The 21,927-nt window shown below is 43.6% G+C and overlaps 2 protein-coding genes across 11 annotated transcripts in view; one reads left to right on the top strand and one right to left on the bottom strand.

Annotated features, from left to right (window-relative positions):
- PFKL (phosphofructokinase, liver type) overlaps nucleotides 1-8,093 on the bottom strand; it is a 42,311-nt gene extending 34,218 nt beyond the window's left edge. Inside the window, exon 1 of one of the 4 annotated variants that reach the window (XM_083443227.1) lies at nucleotides 7,534-8,093. In XM_083443227.1, the coding sequence (XP_083299353.1) occupies nucleotides 7,534-8,017 (484 nt within the window). In that variant the 5' untranslated portion in view covers nucleotides 8,018-8,093. Of the gene's footprint in view, nucleotides 1-6,738; nucleotides 7,110-7,533 lie in introns of those variants that run through there. The other 3 variants (XM_083443226.1, XM_083443231.1, XM_083443230.1) reach the window with 3 other exon arrangements.
- Nucleotides 8,094-8,126: 33 nt separating this feature from the next.
- On the top strand, nucleotides 8,127-19,388 carry LOC310678868 (endothelial protein C receptor-like). Of its 7 annotated transcripts, XM_083443388.1 has the most exons (7): nucleotides 8,127-10,224; nucleotides 10,753-10,900; nucleotides 13,286-13,408; nucleotides 15,199-15,234; nucleotides 16,156-16,217; nucleotides 17,757-18,029; nucleotides 18,872-19,388. In XM_083443388.1, exons 2-7 carry the CDS (start codon nucleotides 10,830-10,832, stop codon nucleotides 18,982-18,984), a joined length of 678 nt encoding a protein of 225 aa, XP_083299514.1. In that variant the 5' UTR covers nucleotides 8,127-10,224; nucleotides 10,753-10,829; the 3' UTR covers nucleotides 18,985-19,388. The 7 variants fall into 7 exon arrangements, with proteins under 7 accessions (XP_083299514.1, XP_083299512.1, XP_083299510.1 ...); XM_083443386.1 differs by lacking the exon at nucleotides 10,753-10,900 and having other exon boundaries at nucleotides 8,132-10,224; nucleotides 16,156-16,407; XM_083443384.1 differs by lacking the exons at nucleotides 8,127-10,224; nucleotides 10,753-10,900 and adding an exon at nucleotides 10,268-10,549 and having other exon boundaries at nucleotides 16,156-16,407.
- The last annotated feature ends 2,539 nt before the right edge of the window (nucleotides 19,389-21,927 follow it).

The following is a 21,927-nucleotide window of genomic DNA, read 5'->3' as shown; positions in this document are numbered from 1 at the left end:
GGACTTTTTAAGCTATTCTAGTTCCAGAGATTTTTTGATTGGAAATAAAGCAACAGTGTCTGCAATCTGTGGCAGAGATGCAATGAGAAATAAGATACCCACTAAAGACTCAGATTTCATTAACTTTTGGCCTGAACATGAGGCAGTCAAACTAAAGAGGCATGAAATATATTAGAACCAGTGTCATTTGCCAAATTTCATATACTCTCTCTTAACTCATCACAACAACGCTGAATCTTGATATTTACCGTATATAATGTCTTTCCTAACTCAAATCATTTTCACAAACGTTATCTGTGCAACCATAACAGCCTTGCAATGTAGAATGCTATTTATTATTACCCTCATATTGCAAACTCGCAGTGATGGGGAGTGGGGGTTATAAGCATAAGAAGTAGCAGCTTGCCTAAGTCTACCCACTGAGCTGGGAATTGAACTGTGAATTCCCAGTTTATTGAAACCACATTCTGCACTGTTTCACACTGCACAAGTTCCAAAACTGAGACAATGCAATTTGGCTCCATGGATCATGTTTTCTTCTGTCCAGAGAAATGAGAACCCTAAAGCACAATTTCCCCCTCTTAAGTACCATTTTCTCTCTTTAATCTGACAAAAGAAGGCTTATTGGAAGCCAGGAAATTTGAATGGGCGTTTTCCAAAAAAGGCTTCTTTCTCCTTTAGATAACTAATAAGCCAGTTATGCAGGATGTTTCTTTTTTCTTGGTACATTTAGTTGTTGTTTCTTTTCTTGTCCTTGACTGAGTGTCAGCAGCTAGTCTCTCTGTTTCTGTCTCTCTCTCTCTCTCATGGCTCTCTCCCCACTCACTTGGGTTGGTTTTTTTGTAGCTTACTCTTCAAAATCTGGTTCTTCTCTTCTCTTCTCTTTTCTTTTCCTTACTTTCACCTCCTTCCCCTTTGTATAGTACAGTATATACCCTTCCATCTTTGAGTCCCTTATTTCCCTAGATTTCCATAGCATCTCATGTAAAAATGTTATTTGTCTGCAACACATATCCAGCGGCTTTGTATTTTATGCCAGTAGATTTCCTTAACATGGGGTCTGAATTCTAATTTCAAACAGTCCAGTAGATACTGACCCCTCATAGTCACACTGAATCCATGGAGTCCAATTCCCTGCTCTAAAGATGGGATGATCCATCCCCCTCTCCCGCTGTAACAGGTCAGAAGAAAAGGCAAAAAAACTTCTGTCAGCAGGGAGCTGTGTCAGCTACCTGATAAACAAAACACAGTGGGCAGATGTGCTTCAGGGCTTCATCCCTGCAAAATATGCAAGTAGATCAGCTATTTACAGAGACCTACTTCCCCTGGAGGGACGCAGGTGGTGCTGTGGGTTAAACCACAGAGCCTAGGACTTGTCGATCAGAAGGTCAGTGGTCACTTTGAATCCCCGCGATGGGGTGAGCTCCCATTGTTCAGTCCCTGCTCCTGCCAACCTAGCAGTTCAAAAGCACGCCAAAGTGCACGTAGATAAATAGGTACCACTCCAGCGGGAAGGTAAACAGCGTTTCCATGCGCTGCTCTGGTTTGGCAGAAATGGCATAGTCATGCTGGCCACATGACCCGGAAGCTGTACTCGGCCAATAAAGTGAGATGAGCGCCGCAACCCCAAAGTCGGTCATTACTGGACCTAATGGTCAGGGGTCCCTTTACCTTTACTTCCCCTGGAGAAAAGCAGATAGAATCAAAATACAAATATGCCTAGTGTGTCACAATAGCTCAGACCAGATTTAACTCGCTTCTCATAGGAAGTTGCCTTGTGCCAGGTCAGACTATTTCGCCATCTAGTCCAACTTTCCCCAGCTTGGTGCATTCCAGTTGTTTTGGACAACTCCTACTATCCAAGATATTCCCTTCTGTACTCAGATACAAGTTGCTACCTGCCTCTGATCTGTATATGCCTGCTGTACTTTGGTCCTTCGTGTACAACAACTCACAAGCAGCTCTTCTTGTCATGCGAGTCACCTCAGCATTGGAGTTAATGTGTAAAACAAGTCCCAGTTATTCAACTAATTTGCCATATTGGGGCATGTATTGCATAAAATACTTTTCAATACCATGAAAAGTGATGCCCAAACAATAATGAGAGATCAAAAGTTGATTCTGAGTATACTGCCATTTACTCTGCTATCAGAAGATTACCCCATTTGCTCCAGTATATTGTGCTAAAACTTGCAAGGATTAAACAACGTATTTATTTTAAAGTTTTCTATTCTGCTTTTCATCTACTAGGAGAAATCAAGGCAGCTACTTAAGAGTTAATTTCCATTTTTTTGTGCAAATATAAAGTATTAAAACCACTGTAGAGAGAAGCTAGACAATGTGAAGTTCTAAAACAGGGGCGGGAAAAACCTTTTTACTGGAAAGTTGCATTGCCCCTTGGTCAACCCTCCAGGGGCCCAGGCCTGTAGTGGGCATGGCCAACTGGATGTAACCAATTTCCAGCACAAAAATACACAAACATTTGCTGCCCTGAGCTCCTTGGGGAGGAAGGGTGGGACGGAATAACAGTAACAATACATACAGTACCCAAATGCACACAAAGCAATTTTATTGAATTCCACGGATATTCTTTTCCTAATGATGCAAGGTGCTGTGGTTTTCCATGCTCAGTGGAGGCCTGCATCAGGCTGCATGCATGGAAGAAAAATCATTGCAACATTATTTTATTTTAAAACTTCATGACTTTTAGATCAGTTTTAAAACATTGGGATTAGGTGTGCCAGAGGACATGAACTGACTTAACTGATTAGAGGCAGCAATCACAACTGGCCATCTGGTGCCATCTGTCTAGTTGTCATCATACTGTGCTTTGTTTACAGGCCCCATCAGCTACACAAGAGTAGCCCTTGCCAATATTCTGCCATGTCTACAGCTTTCTCCCTTGGTGGGCAAAGCATCTTGAAAGAGACACTGGTTTGCTACAAGATACCATGGTGATGTCAGAAACCTTCATTGATGTCATCCCCAACAAGAGGCAACCCCCCCCCAACATCCCTGTTTATGTCATATAAAGCACTAGCCAAGTGATAATGTTACGTACCGTATTTTTCGCCCTATAGGACGCACCGTCCCATAAGGCGCACCTAGTTTTTTTGGGGGGAAATAAATGAAAAAAATTATTTCCCCCCCAGGCGCGGGGTTGGGGAAGCCCGAGCTTCCCCCGACCCCAGCCCCCAAACAGGCAGCTCTCTGCAAGCCGTGGGAGCCCAGTGCTGGCTCCCGCTGCTAGCGGAGAGGTCCGCGAAGCCTGGGCGCGCTGAGCTCAGCGCACGCAGGCTTCGGCATGCAGGCACCTCTCCGGCAGCAGCGGGAGCGCTCCCGCTGCTAGCGGAGAGGTCCGCGAAGCCTGGGCGCGCTGAGCTCAGCGCGCGCAGGCTTCGGCATGCAGGCACCTCTCCGCCAGCAGCGGGAGCGTTCCCGCTGCTAGCGGAGAGGTCCGCGAAGCCTGGGCGCGCTGAGCTCAGCGCGCGCAGGCTTCGGCATGCAGGCACCTCTCCGCCAGCAGCGGGAGCGCTCCCGCTGCTAGCGGAGAGGTCCGCGAAGCCTGGGCGCGCTGAGCTCAGCGCGCGCAGGCTTCCGCATGCAGGCACCTCTCCGCCAGCAGCGGGAGCGTTCCCGCTGCTAGCGGAGAGGTCCGCGAAGCCTGGGCGCGCTGAGCTCAGCGCGCGCAGGCTTCCGCATGCAGGCACCTCTCCGCCAGCAGCGGGAGCGTTCCCGCTGCTAGCGGAGAGGTCCGCGAAGCCTGGGCGCGCTGAGCTCAGCGCGCGCAGGCTTCGGCATGCAGGCACCTCTCCCCCAGCAGCGGGAGCGCTCCTGCTGTTTGCGGAGAGGTCCGCGAAGCCTGCATTCGCCCCATAGGACGCACCCAGATTTCCCCTTCATTTTTGGAGGGGAAAAAGTGCGTCCTATAGGGCGAAAAATACGGTACTTTCCTACCTTGGGGCGAGGGGAAATATAGGCACTTCTCTCAGGGAAAGTACAGACCAGCAAGACTTTCCACATCAGAAGGCTTTGAGAAGGGATTTGCTAGGCACCTCTCTCCAAAAATTTGCTCCAAACACCAAGTGACAGTGGCGTAGCGTGGGGGGTGCAGGAGGTGCCGGCCGCACCGGGCGCAACATCTGGGGGTTAGGGTTAGGGGGCGCAAATCCATGGGTTAGGGGGCGCAAATCCATGGGTTAGGGGGCGCAAATCCATGGGTTAGGGGGCGCAAATTACTTGCTGACAACCCACGCTACGCCACTGCCAAGTGAGCACACAGGTCCACAAGCATGCTTCAGAATCACAACAGAGATGTATTACCTCTTCCATACTAAATAGATTACATCCTTTACTGGTTTACGTTAGGCTGCTTCCACTGAAGATACATTTACATGCTTCCACTTCAGCAATTAGGTAACTTGCCAAGCCCTGGAGCATATCCACAGTAAAGATCAGAAACCAAGACAAGGGAGTAATTAGTGGGACTAATGGGCAAAAAATATTTGCCAACTGATGGCTGATGCAGGAACTGGATAGTTCCAAGTATGTTATGAATGCAATTTGCCAGTGGAAGAGGGGAATGGTTTCAAGGGCACATAACAAGGAATATTAAATTGATTGTTTTTACAGTGCTGTTATAATGCATTGTGCTTTGCAGGCAAGGTATGTGTCATAACATTCTTCAAAACATTCTTCACTGTAAACCGAACAGATTATTTCATTACAAATGACCACAGAAACTACAGAACAAAAAACAAGGGCAAAGAGAAAGCTGTGTAAGGGTAGAAAGCTGTTCCAGAATTTCCCCCTCCACACACAAACATCCAGCAAATTCAGTTTGTCTGAAACATTCTCATTTTATTCCTAGCCTTTATGTAATCCCCCCACAAAGTGAAAATTAAATTCAACCAGCCTTCACTGTTGCACATGATAAATTTATTTGGATCTCCTGTATTCCAACAAAGCTAAAAAAATTTACTGCTAAAATGGCAGGGAAGAGGGAGTTGAAATTAAAAAGAGTTGGATGCTAGAATATTGTCTATCATTAGACAATATTATAACATCCAACAAACAGTCAATGTTATAACTTAACATCCAGTCTTAGGGCTGTATCCAAGTTCAATTCAGAATAGACCCATTGCAGTTAATAAACATGACTAAGGTTCATTAATATAAAGTGATCTACAATGAATAAAACTTATTTGTATCGAACCCTTAATTTTGATTTTTCTTGGGAATTTGTCATACCAATAAGTATTCTAAACAAATGTTTTAACATTCAGCAATTACAAACAAAATAGTGATAAACACTTTCCAGCCATCTGCTTAAATAGGCTGGAGAAAACCCACTACTGCCCTCAACAATATGTTTATTGTATAGAAGACCATCACGATATATTTATCCCTACTCCATCATAGTATACAGACTCAAAGATGGCTCTGTCCTGTCAAGGGCAAAGCAAATTGATCAGGCAAAAATAGCTGTATGTCTATTTTTAATAGGTTCCTATGATGGTCACAGCTGCACCACAACACACAACAGGGGCAAGTTCAAAAGAGAGAAAATCATTAAGGTACCATTAACACAGAGGAATCTGAACTTCTACATATGCAACTGCCAATAGATAAATTAGCCCAGTTATACCAGAAAACTCATTAACTGCAAATACAGTTTTCCTTTCCTTATGAAGGAAAAATATATTTTGTCAGCGAAGTTATAAATGTAACAGTTGTTCCATTCTAGCTTGCTACAGAGATACAGGCAGGAATCACAGAGTAAAATGGGCAAACCTAATCCAGGCCCCTGGAGCCATGTGTATAGTTTAACTACAGTGGAAGGGAACTAGAAGGGCCTTGATGTCACACTGAAATCATCTAGGGTATCTCATGGTTAGTGCTATTTCAGAGTGCCTAAATATCTGTAATTAGCTTGCAATGTATCTCCTAAATTAGCATGTACAAAACATGAAAATTAGTGTAGCTGATTCCCCACCCCCATTGGAATGATCAATAAATGTGTTTTGGACCCAATGGTTCAGTAGATTAGCACTTGATGCTGACCAGTGACCCTTGCCCTCCTGTGCCTAATCTTGTCATGCACTGCTAGAATGCACATTGCATAAATTTTCATGGCAGTTCTTACAAAAGCGGGGGGGGGGGGGGGGACACCTGGCCAAGGCCCAATTAGGCCTGTCCTATTTGGCTGGCAAGGCTGTTTCAGCTAAGCCATGCCTACATCTTACATGAAATCAGGCATGGGGGTAGGTAGACATGATTTTGCCCGGAGGTCTCAGGGCAGTTCACAGAATCAGGTCATGGTTGGGTCTTGGAAGAGCTGGCCCTGGGCTTCACAAACCTGAACCATCAGCTGATCATTGGCACAGCGTACAATGTGCTGATTGTCTACAATGTGTGGGCTGTGTCTTTGCCTGAAAAGTTTGACTTCAAACTGTGCGGACAAAAATAGGCCTCCTGACTTTTGTTATGTGAGGTGACTGACCAGTGAGTGGCTGCAACCACTTGTCAAACTTGGCCCATGGGGGAAGGAGATAATGGTTTAGTTGCTGCCTTAAAATAATTAATAATGGTAGGTCAGCATTTATCCCCATATTGCAGGCAGAAGCAAGGGATGAGGCAGACAGCGCAGCTTGCCTAAATAAAGCTAAGGAGTTCATGACTGAGATGAAATGTGAACCAGGGATGGAGCCTTTCCTGCTTACTGACTCTCACACTTACTCTTCTGCTTTTTCTCCCTCATGTGAAATTCTCAGGTGGCTTTTCCACCTAGGCGGCTCCTAGAACTGCTTAGCTTCTCCAAGGTGACTACTTTTAGCCACAAGGTCAGGGACGGGAAACCTGGTTCCTTCCTAAGGTCGCTGGACTCCAGCAACGCCAACCTAGCAAAGGCCCATCCGTGGTGAAGACTGGCGGGAGTCCAGTGGGCTCTCAGTGGGAACCTGCTCCTTCTCCCCAACCCCAGATGTACAAGGCCTGCTTTTGCCCACTCATCAGGCGAGAGAACTCTTCACATGCTCCAGGGCGCTCTCGCTGCTGCTTCACACATTCCTTACTCTTACTCTAGCCTTCCCACACGCCTTGCAGCAGGAGTTTATGACCCTGAGCGTGACCCGAGGGGAGCAGCGGGGACGCGCACAAGCGCGCCCAGCCCTCTGAAGTAACTGGGGAGTGAGTGGCTGAGAGGAAGCGGTGGGCGGAGCTCGCCTGAGGAGACGCCGGTCGCTTGAGGAATCCTTGAGGAATCCGTTTCTCTGGCTTCGATTGAGCAGGCGACCCTTCCCCTCGCCGCTCAGCCCCTCCGAGGCGCCGGCCTTCCATTACTCAGGCCTTGCGAGGAAGAGACGTTCCCCCGCCGTGTCTGCCTGCACGTTCCACCTGGCGGCGCGAGACAGGAGTCCACCCCCCCGCCCCCCTCACGCAACATCCTCCCTCCAGAGTCTCGAGCGCAGGCAGCAGGAAGAGGAGGCGGATGGGATGCTGAGGAGGATCCTTCCTCCTCCTCCTCCGACTGACCTTGTGCGTCGCCGCCGCTGGTGAGCACCGCGAGAGCCAGGCCGGCGCCCGCCATGCGCAGCTTCTCCAGGTCCAGCCCCGCCGAGCCCAGGCCGGATCCCGCCATTGCCCCGGCTACGTCCAAAGTGCAGAGCCCCGGCGAGAATGACAGCAAGCGGCGGCGGCGGCGGCACCCGGAGCCCGCGAGTCCAGCTCCCTTCAGCCACGCCCCCCGCGACCGCCCTCGGCTTCTGGCTCCGCCCACAAGGGGTGGGGCTACCTGCCTCGGCCGGGCAGCAGACGTCACGGCGCGAAGGCTTCCCCGGGGGTCGGTTTTTCTGAGCCCCGTCTGAGGAGGAAGGGGCGCTCTGCTCTTCCGGCAGACCACACCACCACCTCCTACCTGAAAGGCCTGCAGGACTTGCTTAGCATGGGTGATGTGGGGGGTGGGGGTCGGGGAATGGCAGGTCGTGTGAGCATGAAAAAGGAGCCCCCAACTCAGCATCCCGTTTCCCACAGTGGCTGGTCAGAGCAGAGCATGAAAGCCGCAGTGCTTTCCAGCAAATAGTGGTCGATGGCATGTTGCATCTGAGGGTGGAGGTAAATGACCCTGTAAGCATCGCAGATTCATAACTTCTGTGAGTCCGAAGAGGATCCCTTCTAAAGGCAACTATTATGTGGCTACTGTGTTGCTATCAATTTATAACGTTGCCTTTTGCCAGTTTCGTGTCCGTGTTCACGTTTCTCTCTATACATGCAGCTTCATAAAACTCTTTGATACTCTATATAAGGCCAGATTGCAAAAAAAAGAACCAGCATATTTTAAGAGCACTTCCTTTTTTAATCTTTATTTGTCCTGTGGACACAGCCAATTAATTTTATCACCGTAGTAACACCCAAGGGCAGATTTAGGTCTAATGAGGCCCTAAACTACTGAAGGTAATGGGGCCCTTTATATGTCTAGCTGTCCTTTGTCAACAACAAATTGTCGCTGTTTTTTGTGTTGAATATATGCTATATGGTAATTTATGGACCTAATTAGTATCTAAAGCCATTTGCACATAACAAAATATGTATTTTATCAAAGTAATTGTTGGACTGAAATACAATTAAGAAGAAGTATATTAATAGTGAAATACAATTAACAAGTATATTGGGAGAGGGGCAAAAGAGTGAGGCCCTAAGCCATTATGGCTTGTTTAGCTTATACGTAAATCAGGCACTGGTCACACCAGTGAGCTGGCCAGAAAGATCCGTGGTTATTCCTGGGGCATATCTATATATCTGGCCAGCTCGTGATGAATGCTAAAAGCGTTTATTGAATATATGGAAAATAATTGTGTACAGCCGGAAAATGCTGGCAGCATTAAGATAAATTTAACAGTGTAAATAAGTTTTGATCAATGCAATAATGGAAAACCAATTGGTATAGTTTTTGCAAAATATGCAGGGATATAAGATATGCAAAATGAACCATGAAAAGATAAGAAGGGAAGTCATTGATAGTTCAAGTTGTAAAATGTTTATTTGAAACTGTAAAACAGAAAATTTAATATAGATCATATTTTTTAAAAATGATGAATGCTAAAAGCACAAAGGGAGAGTGAGGCTGATTCTATAGATATGAGATATAAAAAAGTAACTGCAACAAGTGTTCTTAAAATATGCTTTTTTGCAATTTGACCTTGAACATGTTGAAGGGTACTAGTTGGGGAAGGGGAAGGATGCACACCTTGCATGCAGAAGATCTCTGGCATCTCCATGTAGGGTTAGGAAATACTCCTGTTGGAAAGCCTGGGGTGCTGCTGTCAGTCAGTGTGCACCACACTAAGCTAGAGAGGCCAATGGCCTCTTTATATGAGGCAGCTTCCTTTGATACTAGGGGGTGTTTACTATGCTGATCTTTACATTAAGTACTAAGAGAGCAGAAGATTTACCAATGGCTTCCAGGACATGTTCAAGATAAGAACTAGCACCAGGGTCAAAACAGTTCATAATGGATATCTCTTTTTATATCAAATTATGCCAACTTTGCTGATCTATAGAAATAAATCATAAGTTCAGATCGACAAACACCATTACAGTGGAGCTAGGATGGCCAAATCCTTTAATGCCATTCCATTTCATTCCTTTAACTATAACCCATAAATCAGTCCAGCACATGATGGATTCCCATTTTACATTTATGTTTCTTTTTATGGGTAATTTTGGTCAATTTTCATACTCAAAATACCAGAATACGTAACAAAAGAAGGCTTTTCCCAACACCAAACTGAAATGCTCAGGCTGACCGCACCATGTAGAAGACTATACTAAACATTTTGCAAAGTGGAAACATGTTTTCATGTGAAATTATTCTATACAATAAGATTTCATACAAGGGGGTTGTGGAAAGAATGGAAGACAGCTGTACTGTTATGGAAGTTTGTAGAAATTGTAAGTTAAGGCTAAGAATAGTGTGTGACTGCTGGATGCACCCGAAGTGCAAAAGACAATTCTCAAAAATTTAACTGATTTGTTTCTTATATTAGCTGTCCTCATCTGATTCCTGTTGGTCCTTTTGTTTCTCAGCTCTAGCCATGTTAACCACGCCTTCTAATTATTAATCATATTAATTGACTGACCTCAGATGTTCAGTCTTAGTGAGCTCACCTGTATCCACGTCCAAGCAGAAACCAGAAACACATTAAAAATCCAAGACTGCTAAACCAGGTTAGATGAAAATAAGATAAACTTTGGTGTTATTCTTTTAAATTAAAAGATGAGAACTGGATATTATTGCTGCACCTGTATCTTCACACATCTGCACCACAGAGTCTCATGTATAGATTGAGCAAGAAAAGGAGCATGCATCTTAAACCTTTCAAGAATGCATAGAAGACTTCCTGACAACACTTAAGTTTGTTAACATCTCTGTTGCCCTTTGGGACTCCTTTGTTAGATATATAACTACATTCAGCTGCTAACCTATACTTGCCCAACAATCTCAGTTACAAGATGCATAACCTTTTGTGTTTATCCAATTCCAATCTTCATGGTAAGTACTCTACCAGTTTCACTTAAAATTCAAGGCATGTCTGAGTTTTGTGAAATAAAACATCTGGTTTTCTTCTGGAAAATTGTTCCGACTATAATTGTGCTGTTATGTTTTGGGTCTGGCTGTGCTATACCTCATTCAAAACTCCACCAGTGCACCTCCCACAACAGACTTTCTGAAACCACACTTCGTTTTCTCTGCAGAGAAGTGGGGGAGGAAAAGGAAGCATCCTTGCTATGGCAAGGCACAGTAACCGGGAAAACCATTAAAATGAAGAAACATGCTGTATAAAAGAAGGCCTCTTGATATGGTTTTTTTTACTGAACCCATTCCAGCTGGAACACTTAGCATGTAAGCATTTTGATGTTTTAATAAACTGACTGAATCCTGACAATAAGGAGACGCAGTGGCATGTCCAGATTGGTTAATTGCCTGCTTTGGATGTGGCCATACTCCTCTTTAGGAGCAGAGTCATAGTTTGGGGTGCTCTTTGACCCATTTTGTCGCTAGAGTCCCAGTGGAGCAGAATATCATCATCATATTACTCCATTGCTGAAAGAATTGCATGGGCTGAGGGGGTCTGATATATGACCATTGGAGCTCTGTTAGGTGAGAAACGGAGAAGCAGAGAGAACAAGATGTTTTAGTGGGTTCCCTTCCTTTTAGTGGTAAGAGTGTTGGACTAAGACTTGAGATACTGGGGTTCTAAGCTCTACTCAGCCATGAAGCTCACTGGGAGACATAAGGTTAGTCACTGTCTCTCAGCCTAACCTACCTTATAGAGACCCATGTACACCATCTTGAGCTGCTCGGAGGAAAGGTGGGATATGAATATAGTACATACACACCTACTGTGATCACTGCCAATTTGCTTGCCTCTTTCTTTGGGCCCGATCCATACCAAAACCTACAGGTAAAAGCTGCTGTCTTGAGCAGCTGAACATGCAGTGAGAGCACAAAACGGCAGCAGGATCTGGGACTCGAGGGTTGGCAGTGGGTTGCCTATAGGGGTGTGGGCTTTGTCAGGCGCCCAGCAAGACAGACTTCTAACACCACCCCTGGAGACAACAAAATGGGGAGATGCAGAAGTATGGACCTGGGTTTACATTCCTTTGCCATACAGTCATATTACATTTTATATAAAAGCTTGTACTCTCATTTTTCTGTTGGCCTGAAATAAAGCCAGAAGTTTCCAGCCTTGCTTGCTAAAAGGCTTACAGCAGGATGTTGGGATTTTCTGGCAACAACACAAAGTCTATTGTTTAATTAAAGTTGGGAGCCCTGCATCACACAGACGAGATTTTGCTATCTGCTGAAAGGAGATTTTTCTAGTCGTTCTGGTAATATCCACTATCTTGGAATTACTTAACTTAGTCATTGCTACTGATAGGGTTAATCGAGGCTGCAAGGAAATGGGTTTTTGTTTTAACCGTGGAACTGTGAGTTAGAAATGGTTTGGTCAACAATGAAGAGAATAGAGCGCTAGAAAAAAGAAGAAGAATAAAGAGGTCAGGCAGAAAAGAAAAAGAGCAAAGCAAACAGTCTGAAAAGGAACCTTTCTTCATAGAGGTTTAAAATTTAGCTAGTGAAGGACATTCAAAACTCTCAAGTTGATTGGTACTTCTAGGGTTTTTTGTGTAATATTTTCTGCATTGTTTATAGTTGTCGTTTAATTGTTTAATGTTTACTGAGAATTCATATTTTAAAGGAATGGTGTTTAGGAATTACTCAGCCCAGAGATGGATTAACCAGTCTGCATCCTCATTATCTATATTGAAGAGATCATCCTGATATACTTGTTGGTTGACCATTGCTTTATTAGATGAATTGCTGGTTAATAGTCCAGGATGGAGAGGTATGGAATGGTTTTCTGATAGCTGGAAATCTCTCTGTGTGCTTTTGAATCAGAATTTGAATCAAGTAAGAGAATGTGTGTATACAAAAGCACATACACACATGCATGTGTGTTAAAAAGCAGTGGGTCATTTAGGGAGAGTGAGAAAGAAAATAGTGAGTTGACTGAAAATTAAGCACGTTGGGATACAGGATCCCTGGTGACCTGCAGTCTAGTGGATACGCTGCCCTGCAGAAGTGCTTCTGTGCCTCCACGTAAATGCAGCAAATATCACAGGCAGCATAAATCTCTTGTGCATAGGATATTAGACCAACAATGCAGCCTCTGGAGTAATCTAATTGCTTAGGGAAGTAGAGAGTTTGCAACAATATCCTTTACACATTTGAGCCTCAAAACTGTGTTTTAACTGCAAAAGTCCCCGTGAACCCAAAAAGCTCTGCTAGAGGCAGGAAACAGGTTTTCGTTTCCAATGGGTATAAATAGTACTTTCCCCACAATGCTCGTGTTTTGATTTCCTCATCACATTTATTTCCTCCCCCCCCCCCCGCTTTTCACACAATAAACTTGGGGAATCCTTTAAATAAATTTGAAAAAATCGTTTCCCAGTTATAGTCTGGGAATGTTGCAATAGTAATAGCTCTGGAAGAAAAGAGGGGCGAGGCCTGGCAAGGAAAAGTGTCAGTTCCTCTGCTGCAGATGAGGAAATACGAAGATAGATGGAATGACATGCTCCACCCTTCAATTCCCAAGAAACCCTGGGCTCCCTCGTCTAATCCTGACTGGGCAGGGTAGAGAGCTGGATCCCAGATTTTGTTTGCATTTCCAAGAGACTTCAGCTCATGGTGGCTTGAGATACAGAAAGCTTGGATTTCTTTCCACAGACTACAACACTGCACAGCACCTCCAGCACTCCTGGATTTTGCAAACAAGCGATCACCTTCTGGGAATGTTACTCCTGCAAATAATCTTCGCTTGGGCTCTCTGCCACTGGGTGTATGGCGTAGGTAAGTGAAAATGCCTTGTTCTCTAATGGTGCAATTCTACTCAGAAGCAGCTAGATTATTTCTAGAAAACTTCACACAGAATTATAGCATGCAATCTGTTAAGACAGGGAGCGGTGTATGGCATAGTGCAGTTTTATTAAACTGAAAATGTTTGTAGAGAACTTTTTGGGGTGGAGACAGAGATGTCTATTACCTAGGGGCTCCATTCATGTGTGATCTATATGCATATCTTTACTTCTGTATCAACCTGCCTGATCAGTAAAATCATCTGCCAAGATCCCCCATGTGTCTCGTCAGGGTTTTGAAGAACATCTACAAAGCAGAGGGGCTTACTTGAACACCCCCAAGACGTTTGCCTGGCGCCACTCACAGCTGCTTAGGCATTAGACAAAAACATTTGTATTTATCCAGACATTTAACTAGTTATCGTTTTAGCCAGCAATCCTTAAAGCACCCAGACTAAACCTCATTCAACACAGTGGGGCTTCACTCTGCATAAACATGCATGAGTTGATTCTGTTATTCTTTTGCTTTCATTCTTTTGTTTTTACCTTGTACGCTGCCTTGAAAAATGTTTTAAATAAGTAAGACTACGATCTGAAATCTGGGTGAGGGGGGTGGAGAATCAGAACAAGAGATATTTGGAATCTAGCCAGTGTTTGTAAGTTTGGCTTAGAGCAAAAGATGGAAACGGCTGGCAGGAACACAGAACTGCAAAGTAGAAACTGAGTTCAGCCTCATGAACAGGTCCTGGTTATAAGAACAGCTCTTGTTGGTCTCAACAAAACAGACTTGCCTGATCCGTTAAAGTACCGTACTATATGCAGGCACACACACATACTACTTCAGAGTTGTCATATTGTTCAGTGAGACATTCATTACGTTCTATAGAGTAATGGTGTTTTTAAATAAGAACCAACCCTTAAAGGCAGGTGAAGGCTCTCTGACCCTCCCGAAATTTTTGGGAATATACTATCACAAGCCCCAGCCAGCATGGCCAGTGGTTAGGGTTGATGGGAGTTCTGCAACATCTGGAGGGCCACAGGTTCCCTTCCCTGATTTAAAGAGTGTCTTGACACAGCTGTGTTCCAGAAGCCCTGTCCTGGCCCCTAAGCTAACCACAGTTCGCCAAAGTTGAAGTAACATTTACTCCCAATCTAGTTAGCTTTTGTACTTAGCAGCAGGCAGCAAAACGTTTTTGGTTGACTCTGGCATCTATGCTTGCACCATGCACCAGAGTTCAAGCTCTCCTGCTTACCATGGTACCATTACATAGGAAGAAAATCTAATCTGGGATCTTGACTTTTCTATGTGGCACAAAAAAGTGCTTCACTACAATATAAAGGTAAAGGTAAAGGGACCCCTGACCATTAGATCCAGTCGTGACCCCAGTCGTGGGGTTGCAGTGCTCATCTGGCTTTATTGGCCGAGGGAGCCGGCGTACAGCTTCCGGATCATGTGGCCATTATACCATTATAGCCCTGGGTAAATATTACCTACTACAGATTCTAAATAACTGTCAGCTCTTGACCAGAATCTTGTGACTATTTAGCATGGCCACTAGCATCTTTCTTAAAAGCAAGCTTGAAAAATGTTTTAAATAAGTAAGACTATGGTCTGAAATCTGGGTGAGGGTGTGTGTGTGTGGAGAATCAGAACAAGAGATATTTGGGAATCTAGCCAGCATTTGTAAGTTTGGCTTAGAGCAAAATTTGGCATAATGCTCCATTATTAATTATTATTATTGTATTCTTATCACCATGCATCAAATGGTTTATATTTGTTTTCAGAGAGAGCTCATCGTTCAACAGCAGCCTTTGTAGCAGGTATATTATAGCATCCTTTTTCAAGCTCAGTATTTTAAACAAATTCCAAGCAAGCACCGACTGTAAAAATTCTGAATTTTAGTTCCCCTGTTTGAACTGAGGAAAAATTCCCTTTCCATTTTAAGCATGAGAGGGACAGAAATGAATCAGGTAGGAAATGTGCTAGCATTCCAGATAAACAAAAATATGGAATACATATATAATACATTCAGAATTATTTTAACTTTTAATAAAGCCTGCCAATTGGTTTAAAAATTCCCAGAACAGTTCCGTATGGCAGACTGTGACCAAGCCCTACCTACATCTTGCCACCTTGACTGCACAGGGCTGGCCTTAATGGATTTTATTCTTTGCAGCTACAGCAAAATTCAAATTGATACCTCACTTCCACTCATTGTTCGTTTGACTGCACACAGAGAGAGGATGGAAGCAGGGAAATAGCACTCCCTCTGAAATTTGCTTCCTGAAGTAGCTGTTTTTATCTTGCTTCAGAGAAAGGCCAGCCATATGATAAGGAGCTGGCATTTACCATGGGCACAGTATGCTCCTGCATATAGGAAGCTACCTGCTCCCTTCGCGCGGGAGATTTATTTCCCTCTTAGCTGCTTTCGAGCAACAGAGCCACCACAGGAAAAGGTGGTGCCTTCCAGTCTAGGAACAACAATGGGATGGCAGTCAAATTCATGCCACTTTCAGCCCTGCGACTAGAAAAGCATCCCCTTGAAGGATAAGCCAGGAAAGAAACCCCTTCCTTCTTCCTTCCTGTATGAAGTTTCCTGTCAACTTTAGTTTTATTCACTTGTGGCTGCCTCTGAGCAAAAGGGAGCAAGGATAGGCTAGCGTGAAAGAAAGTGCTTTTGCTATTTCTCATTTGCAGGTGGCTGAAGGCAATAACTTAGGTTGTTCTGGTTTTCCTCTCAGAATCTCATGCCTTTGTTATGACTCACCTGGCCTACTTCCCAAACAGCAGTTCAGTGGAAATGGTAGGTAATGCCACTCTGGATGGAAAACTTACCCACAGCGTGGAGTATCAAAATGAGCAAATGAATGCAAGTCAGTTGCTCCAGCTGGAATCTTTAGATCTCTGGGAGCAGAGGAAGAGTGCACTGCAAAAATACCTTGAGCGTTTCAAGACATTGGTCAACCTGTATGCTAGCGAAAGGAAAGTACCATGTGAGTATTGTGGTGTGATGGTAATGGGCAGAGTTGTTGCCATAGCAACTGTCACAGCTGCTTAAGATGATGGTATCATTGAGCACCAAACTTTGGGACATGGTGTGATCACGGAGTAAATAGTTTATCTAGAGATTTGCATATGAGGGAAAGTATGGTGCCATTTACTGTTTAAGTAAAATTAAGCCACAGAGGCAGCCAAGAAGCCAGCTCCTATTATTGCAGTCAGCTATGAGACCAATTTGCAGTCTGTGGCAGAAATAAAATTATATATTAATATATGCATTCATTCATATTATATCCCTTAATGAATACTAAGAACTCTTAAGGTGCTTCATTTTGTATTATGCTTTATAACTAACACATTCCAGGCCTTGTTCTAATTTGCTTGCATAAGTTTGTCTCATTAGTTTGTCAAATAAAGACACAGGTTTAGTAAAACTGACTTGCTAAGGAAAGCATGAGATGGCAAAGGGGTTGTATAGTGAAGATGCATTGCTTTGATCCAGCAAGTTCAATGCTTGGATATTTTAGTGGGCAGTAAGTGCTAAAACACCTCAATAAAAGGTAAAATTGCACTGTCTGATGTCAGCTCAGATTTTGCACTGAGAAAGTGAGATCTTGAAAAGAAAAATGATCTTCTCAAAATATTCCCAGAGTAGGGATGCATTTGGTAAACCTTCCAGCCTCCTATACTGAAGATTATTTCTTCTGCCCCTATTGCTTTCTGAGGTGTAGTTATTTTTTTCCTTGTCTATCATAGAATCATAGAATCATAGAGTTGGAAGAGACCACAAGGGTCATCGAGTCCAACCCCCTGCCAAGCAGGAAACACCATCAGAGCACTCCTGACATATGGTTGTCAAGCCTCTGCTTAAAGACCTCCAAAGAAGGAGACTCCACCACACTCCTTGGCAGCAAATTCCACTGTCGAACAGCTCTTACTGTCAGGAAGTTCTTCCTAATGTTTAGGTGGAATCTTCTTTCTTGTAGTTTGTATCCATTGCTCCGTGTCCGCTTCTCTGGAGCAGCAGAAAACAACCTTTCTCCCGCCTCTATGAAATAGGGATGTGGTCAAACAATTATTTGAGAACATGCACATCTTGCTTATTTTGTGTTGTATGCATATTTACACTTTCTGGAGAGCTAGCATTAGCTGTAGCCTGTTTGCCACCATTTGCTACTGTATATGTGAATTAGCTCTCTGTGGACGTGTCAGGGCTAATTTCCCTGAGAAGTGCGGACAGAATGCTTCCTTAGGTAATTCAGCATAGTACAAGGGTGCATGTGAGAAAGATAAGAGGCCAGTTACGGGGGAAATATTTCTAACACATTTGCTTTTGTTGCAGACCCCCTACACATGCATTGTACTTTGGGGTGCCAGATCTTTGGGAATGGCACCAACAGAACCTTCTACGAGGTTTTAGTCAATGGGACTGATTTCCTGAGATTCAATGCAGCCAATAAGAGCTGGGTACCTTTACAGGAAACTCCTGTGGCCAGCTATACCAGTATGCAGCTGAACGAATACAATGAAACCAGTACGGACCCAGCTTTCTTCCTGAAGGAAACTTGCATCAAGATTGTAACAGAGCACACCACAGTGAAAGGAGCCTTTACAGGTATGTGAGACACCGGTTATATGATGTCCGAGAAGCACTCCTACCCTGTGCAGGTTGTCCAAGTGAGGAGACAACCAAGTATCCTTTATGGCAGTCTTCTTACCAACACACACTAATGGACAGGGATGGGTATATTTTGTGGTGCTGTCACACCACAAGCATAGATGTTGGAATGAGGTACAGAATTCTGAATCACTGCCTTTCTTTAAAAAGAGAAATATAAGCACCTTGTCCTCAATATGCTGAAGATAGTCTTGGAAGTGTTTGATGAAAGCAGGGATGCAAAACACCTGACAATTCCGTAAGATGTCATGGGGCGACAGTGGGGTGGAGAGGCAGAAAGAGTGCAGCATATTACAGAGGCTTTCCAGAGATCCAGACTTCAAGATCCTTGCTAGCTTTGTTGATTCTGACTAGCTGCAGAGGTCTGCACACATATAAAATGCTTTATTAGCTGCAGAATCCAGAATTATCCTGGTGCAGAGAATATACCAGCTGATATTTTCTTTGAGTTTTCTCTTCTTTGCAAGGGACACCCACAATCTCCTGCTGAAGCAGTGGGTTGAAAGTGGACGAGTCCATCAGTTCAGTCATATTTCCCCCCCCCCCCAAAACACCATCCTACCCAACTTTTTTCACGAGCTGACTCAAATGCTTAGAAATTTTAGAGTGAATGCATTAGCTCAGACAGAAGCAACTTAAATCTTGAAACCAAAAGTTCCAATCCTTGAACCCACCCACCTAAACAGCTAAAACAACATTTACTTATCAAGTCTTAGAATGCAGCTGCAACCCCTCAGTTATAGAAAAAAACTCTCAAATCTTTTTTTTTTGCCTTACAGGGAAACATGAAGGACGTTCACACACTCCACTGGTGGTAGGCATCAGCCTTGGTGCCCTTGCTGTAATGGCACTAGCTCTTTGCATCTTCCTATGCACAGGAGGGAAGAGATAGCATCTGAAGTATTATATGGACCAGCAGCTCTGCAGATGGGTTAGCCAAACACAACAGAAGAACAATGAAGTTGGGATGGGTGAACCTGCCCAATTCCGTTTCTCATCTTTCCAATTTGAAGTCCACTTCTCCACATTTCCACATCAATCAGAATTTTATTTTAAGAGTCCTTATGTAAATTCATTATTTTAGTGTGAATTTCTATGTCATTTCACCAATATATGCATTTTTGTACACGTTATGTGGCTGGAGAGCTACATTGCAGAATTCGGAGAAGGGTGAATTTCAAAGGATGGCTTATATTTTGTTTGGTGTATTTTTGTGTATTTTTTAAAGAAAGTGTGGATTAGGTAGGTTAGCATTTAAATGTAAACTGATTCAAATTCCTCCCATCCCTCTTTTTTTTTTTTAAAAAAAAATCATATGAAGAAACAAGCCAATGTCTATATAAATCTGTATCCCTTGCCTCACATCTACCTGTAAGAATAAGATGGGCTGTAGAACAACAGCAAGATCACTACCGGTCTCACAGGAATCTTTTCATCTATTATTACTGCTCCTATTTGACATTATTTCAATCCAACAGCATAAGATATTGAGATGGGATCGATGAATAGTTTTTAAAATAAAGTCTTCACTGCCACAAAATGTGGTAATGGCTCTTGGGCCAAACTAATTAATGAAGTATAGGTCTATCCACGGCTATTAGAAAGACTGGCTGAATGGAGCCTCCATTTTGAGGCATCATGTTGCTGTAATGAGCGTGTGTGTCTGTGTGTGCATGTACAAACTACTGCCTTTATGCCCAGATTGTTGGCTTTCTGGAATCATCTGGCTGACCGCTGTTGAAACAGAATGCTGGACGAGAAGGGATGTTTGAATGATTCTGGATCCAGAACTGGGCATTGCAGCATCTGTCCCTAGTCTTCAGAAGCAGCAGTGAGATCATGCTGTAGTGCAGAGCTTTCCAAACTCTTCATGTTGGTGACACACCTTTTTGACATGCATCACTCTGCGACACATTCAGTTCTCCTAGCAAACCAGAGCTCAAACTAACCCCTTATAAGAGATACAGACACATATCGCGCAAGACACCTAAACGCTGCAGCCGACACACTAACGTGTCGCGACACAGTTTGGAAAGCTCTGCTGTAGTGTTTCGTGTGGCAGGTATATCCAAGGCACTGTGGTATACTTCAGCAGATTTTGGAGAAGAAAGCCATGTGTGACTCTTGTTATATCTTCATACCTCCCTTGGATATATAGCGTGCAATGCAGAATGGTAAGTTTCAACAATAACAACCCAACATCTCAGGAATATCTATTGCCTGGGTGAGTGAGTGGGGGTGGAGGAGGAATCAAGAGCCACAGAGATGTCTACTTTGATGAAAAGGAAGCCAAGCTAGAAAAAGTGCTTCTCTTACTGAAGCTAGTACTGAGCATACAAGAACACTTCCAGAAGCCAGGACTCCCATTAACTTTCTTTCCACAGACTTCCTTGAGATTACAGCAGCAAGGGACAAACCAGGAGTTGCTCCTCAATTCTACACATCTTATCCTTGCAACAGATCTGAGTGGAAAGCCAAAACTCATTTAAAAATGCTCTTAGGAACATTAGACATCTGCTCAATCAAGCCTCACTGGGTTACACCCCAAATAGGTAAAACTCTACTATTTCTGCAAAATAGCAAACTTGTCTCTTTCTGCTTTGAAATGGTAAAGGTTCTTTACTAAAAGCAACCCTAAAACCCTTCCAGCTCTCTCTTTAAGGCCTCTTCTCTTTATACATAAAAATACTTTCAACAGTAAGAGGAAGGAAAGGAAGGGGCTAGCTTTCTGAATGTAGCAAATGCTGGATATTTTTTATAAAATCACTCCAATTTATCAACAGTTATGTGGACACTTTCAATGCTAATCTGTCTCTAGTTCTCTGTTCACATAGATTATGGTGACAATACATTGTTACTTCAATGGCTGTTATTTCAGATAGTATTAGTGCCAATACAACACTTTCATCTTCAGCAGAGAAAATAAGCACTGATTCACTCTTATCCAGCACAAGGAGCTGATATATAAAGAAAAAAAATCCAGCTAACATTTCACCAAGAAGAGAACATAAGCCATATTGAAACATACACAACTAATTGCAGGGGATATACTTCAGGAGCCTGAAAGATTTTAAGATTGCTGTGCTCCTTAGCCAAGGGAGAGTTTGGATGATAAAGGAAGAGCTGGAGACCATTCTGAGTCTTTCTGCCTTGCATGAATGTATGTGTTATCAACAAGGCTTCAAAACAGTTGGAAACAAGGGCAAATTCAGATACAAAAGTGTGTGTGTTGCATATATGCCCAGTGTTTGCAGGAGTACAATACCATATGCAGTGTGAAATGGAGGAATGGTTTGTAAGCATATGGGAAGCTCAAAGTGTCCTAGGTTCCTGAGTGGCTGGGGTTATCACATCGCTTATTGCTGCAAACATACTTGTTCTGTAAAATATGAATTGGCTTTACAGTTCCCACGGAAGGCTACATGAGTATGTTGGCTTACATCAATTGCATAAAATGCAAAGACTGAATTTGTTGAACCACAGGCTAGGGAGGAAGTGTTTTGATGCAGTTTCTAAGAAATAGGGGGAAAGCAGCAACAGCTGCACAAAGGTGGAGGAGCGGGGAGTACATTTCTCTTTTGGAGCTGCATGGAGCAAATTCTCTATCAGCAACGAGAGTCTTATCACTTTCACCCCATATAACCAAGTGTAAACCTTCTCTACTCAAATGGTGCTCCGTCTAAGGGACTGCATAGTCTTTGCTTGCTGGATTGTCTGTTTATGAACCACAGATTACAAATCCATACACATTTGCTATAGTCTATAAAGGAAACCCAGTGGTAAGTACTGCTGCCACTCTTAGAAATGCATAGCAAACTGTCAAAATTTTTCATGG

Source organism: Podarcis tiliguerta (genome assembly GCF_965153285.1).
Source record: "Podarcis tiliguerta genome assembly, chromosome: 5".
NCBI lineage: Eukaryota > Metazoa > Chordata > Lepidosauria > Squamata > Lacertidae > Podarcis > Podarcis tiliguerta.
Note: the sequence above shows the minus strand (reverse complement) of the source record. Positions and strands in the feature narration are given on the sequence as shown.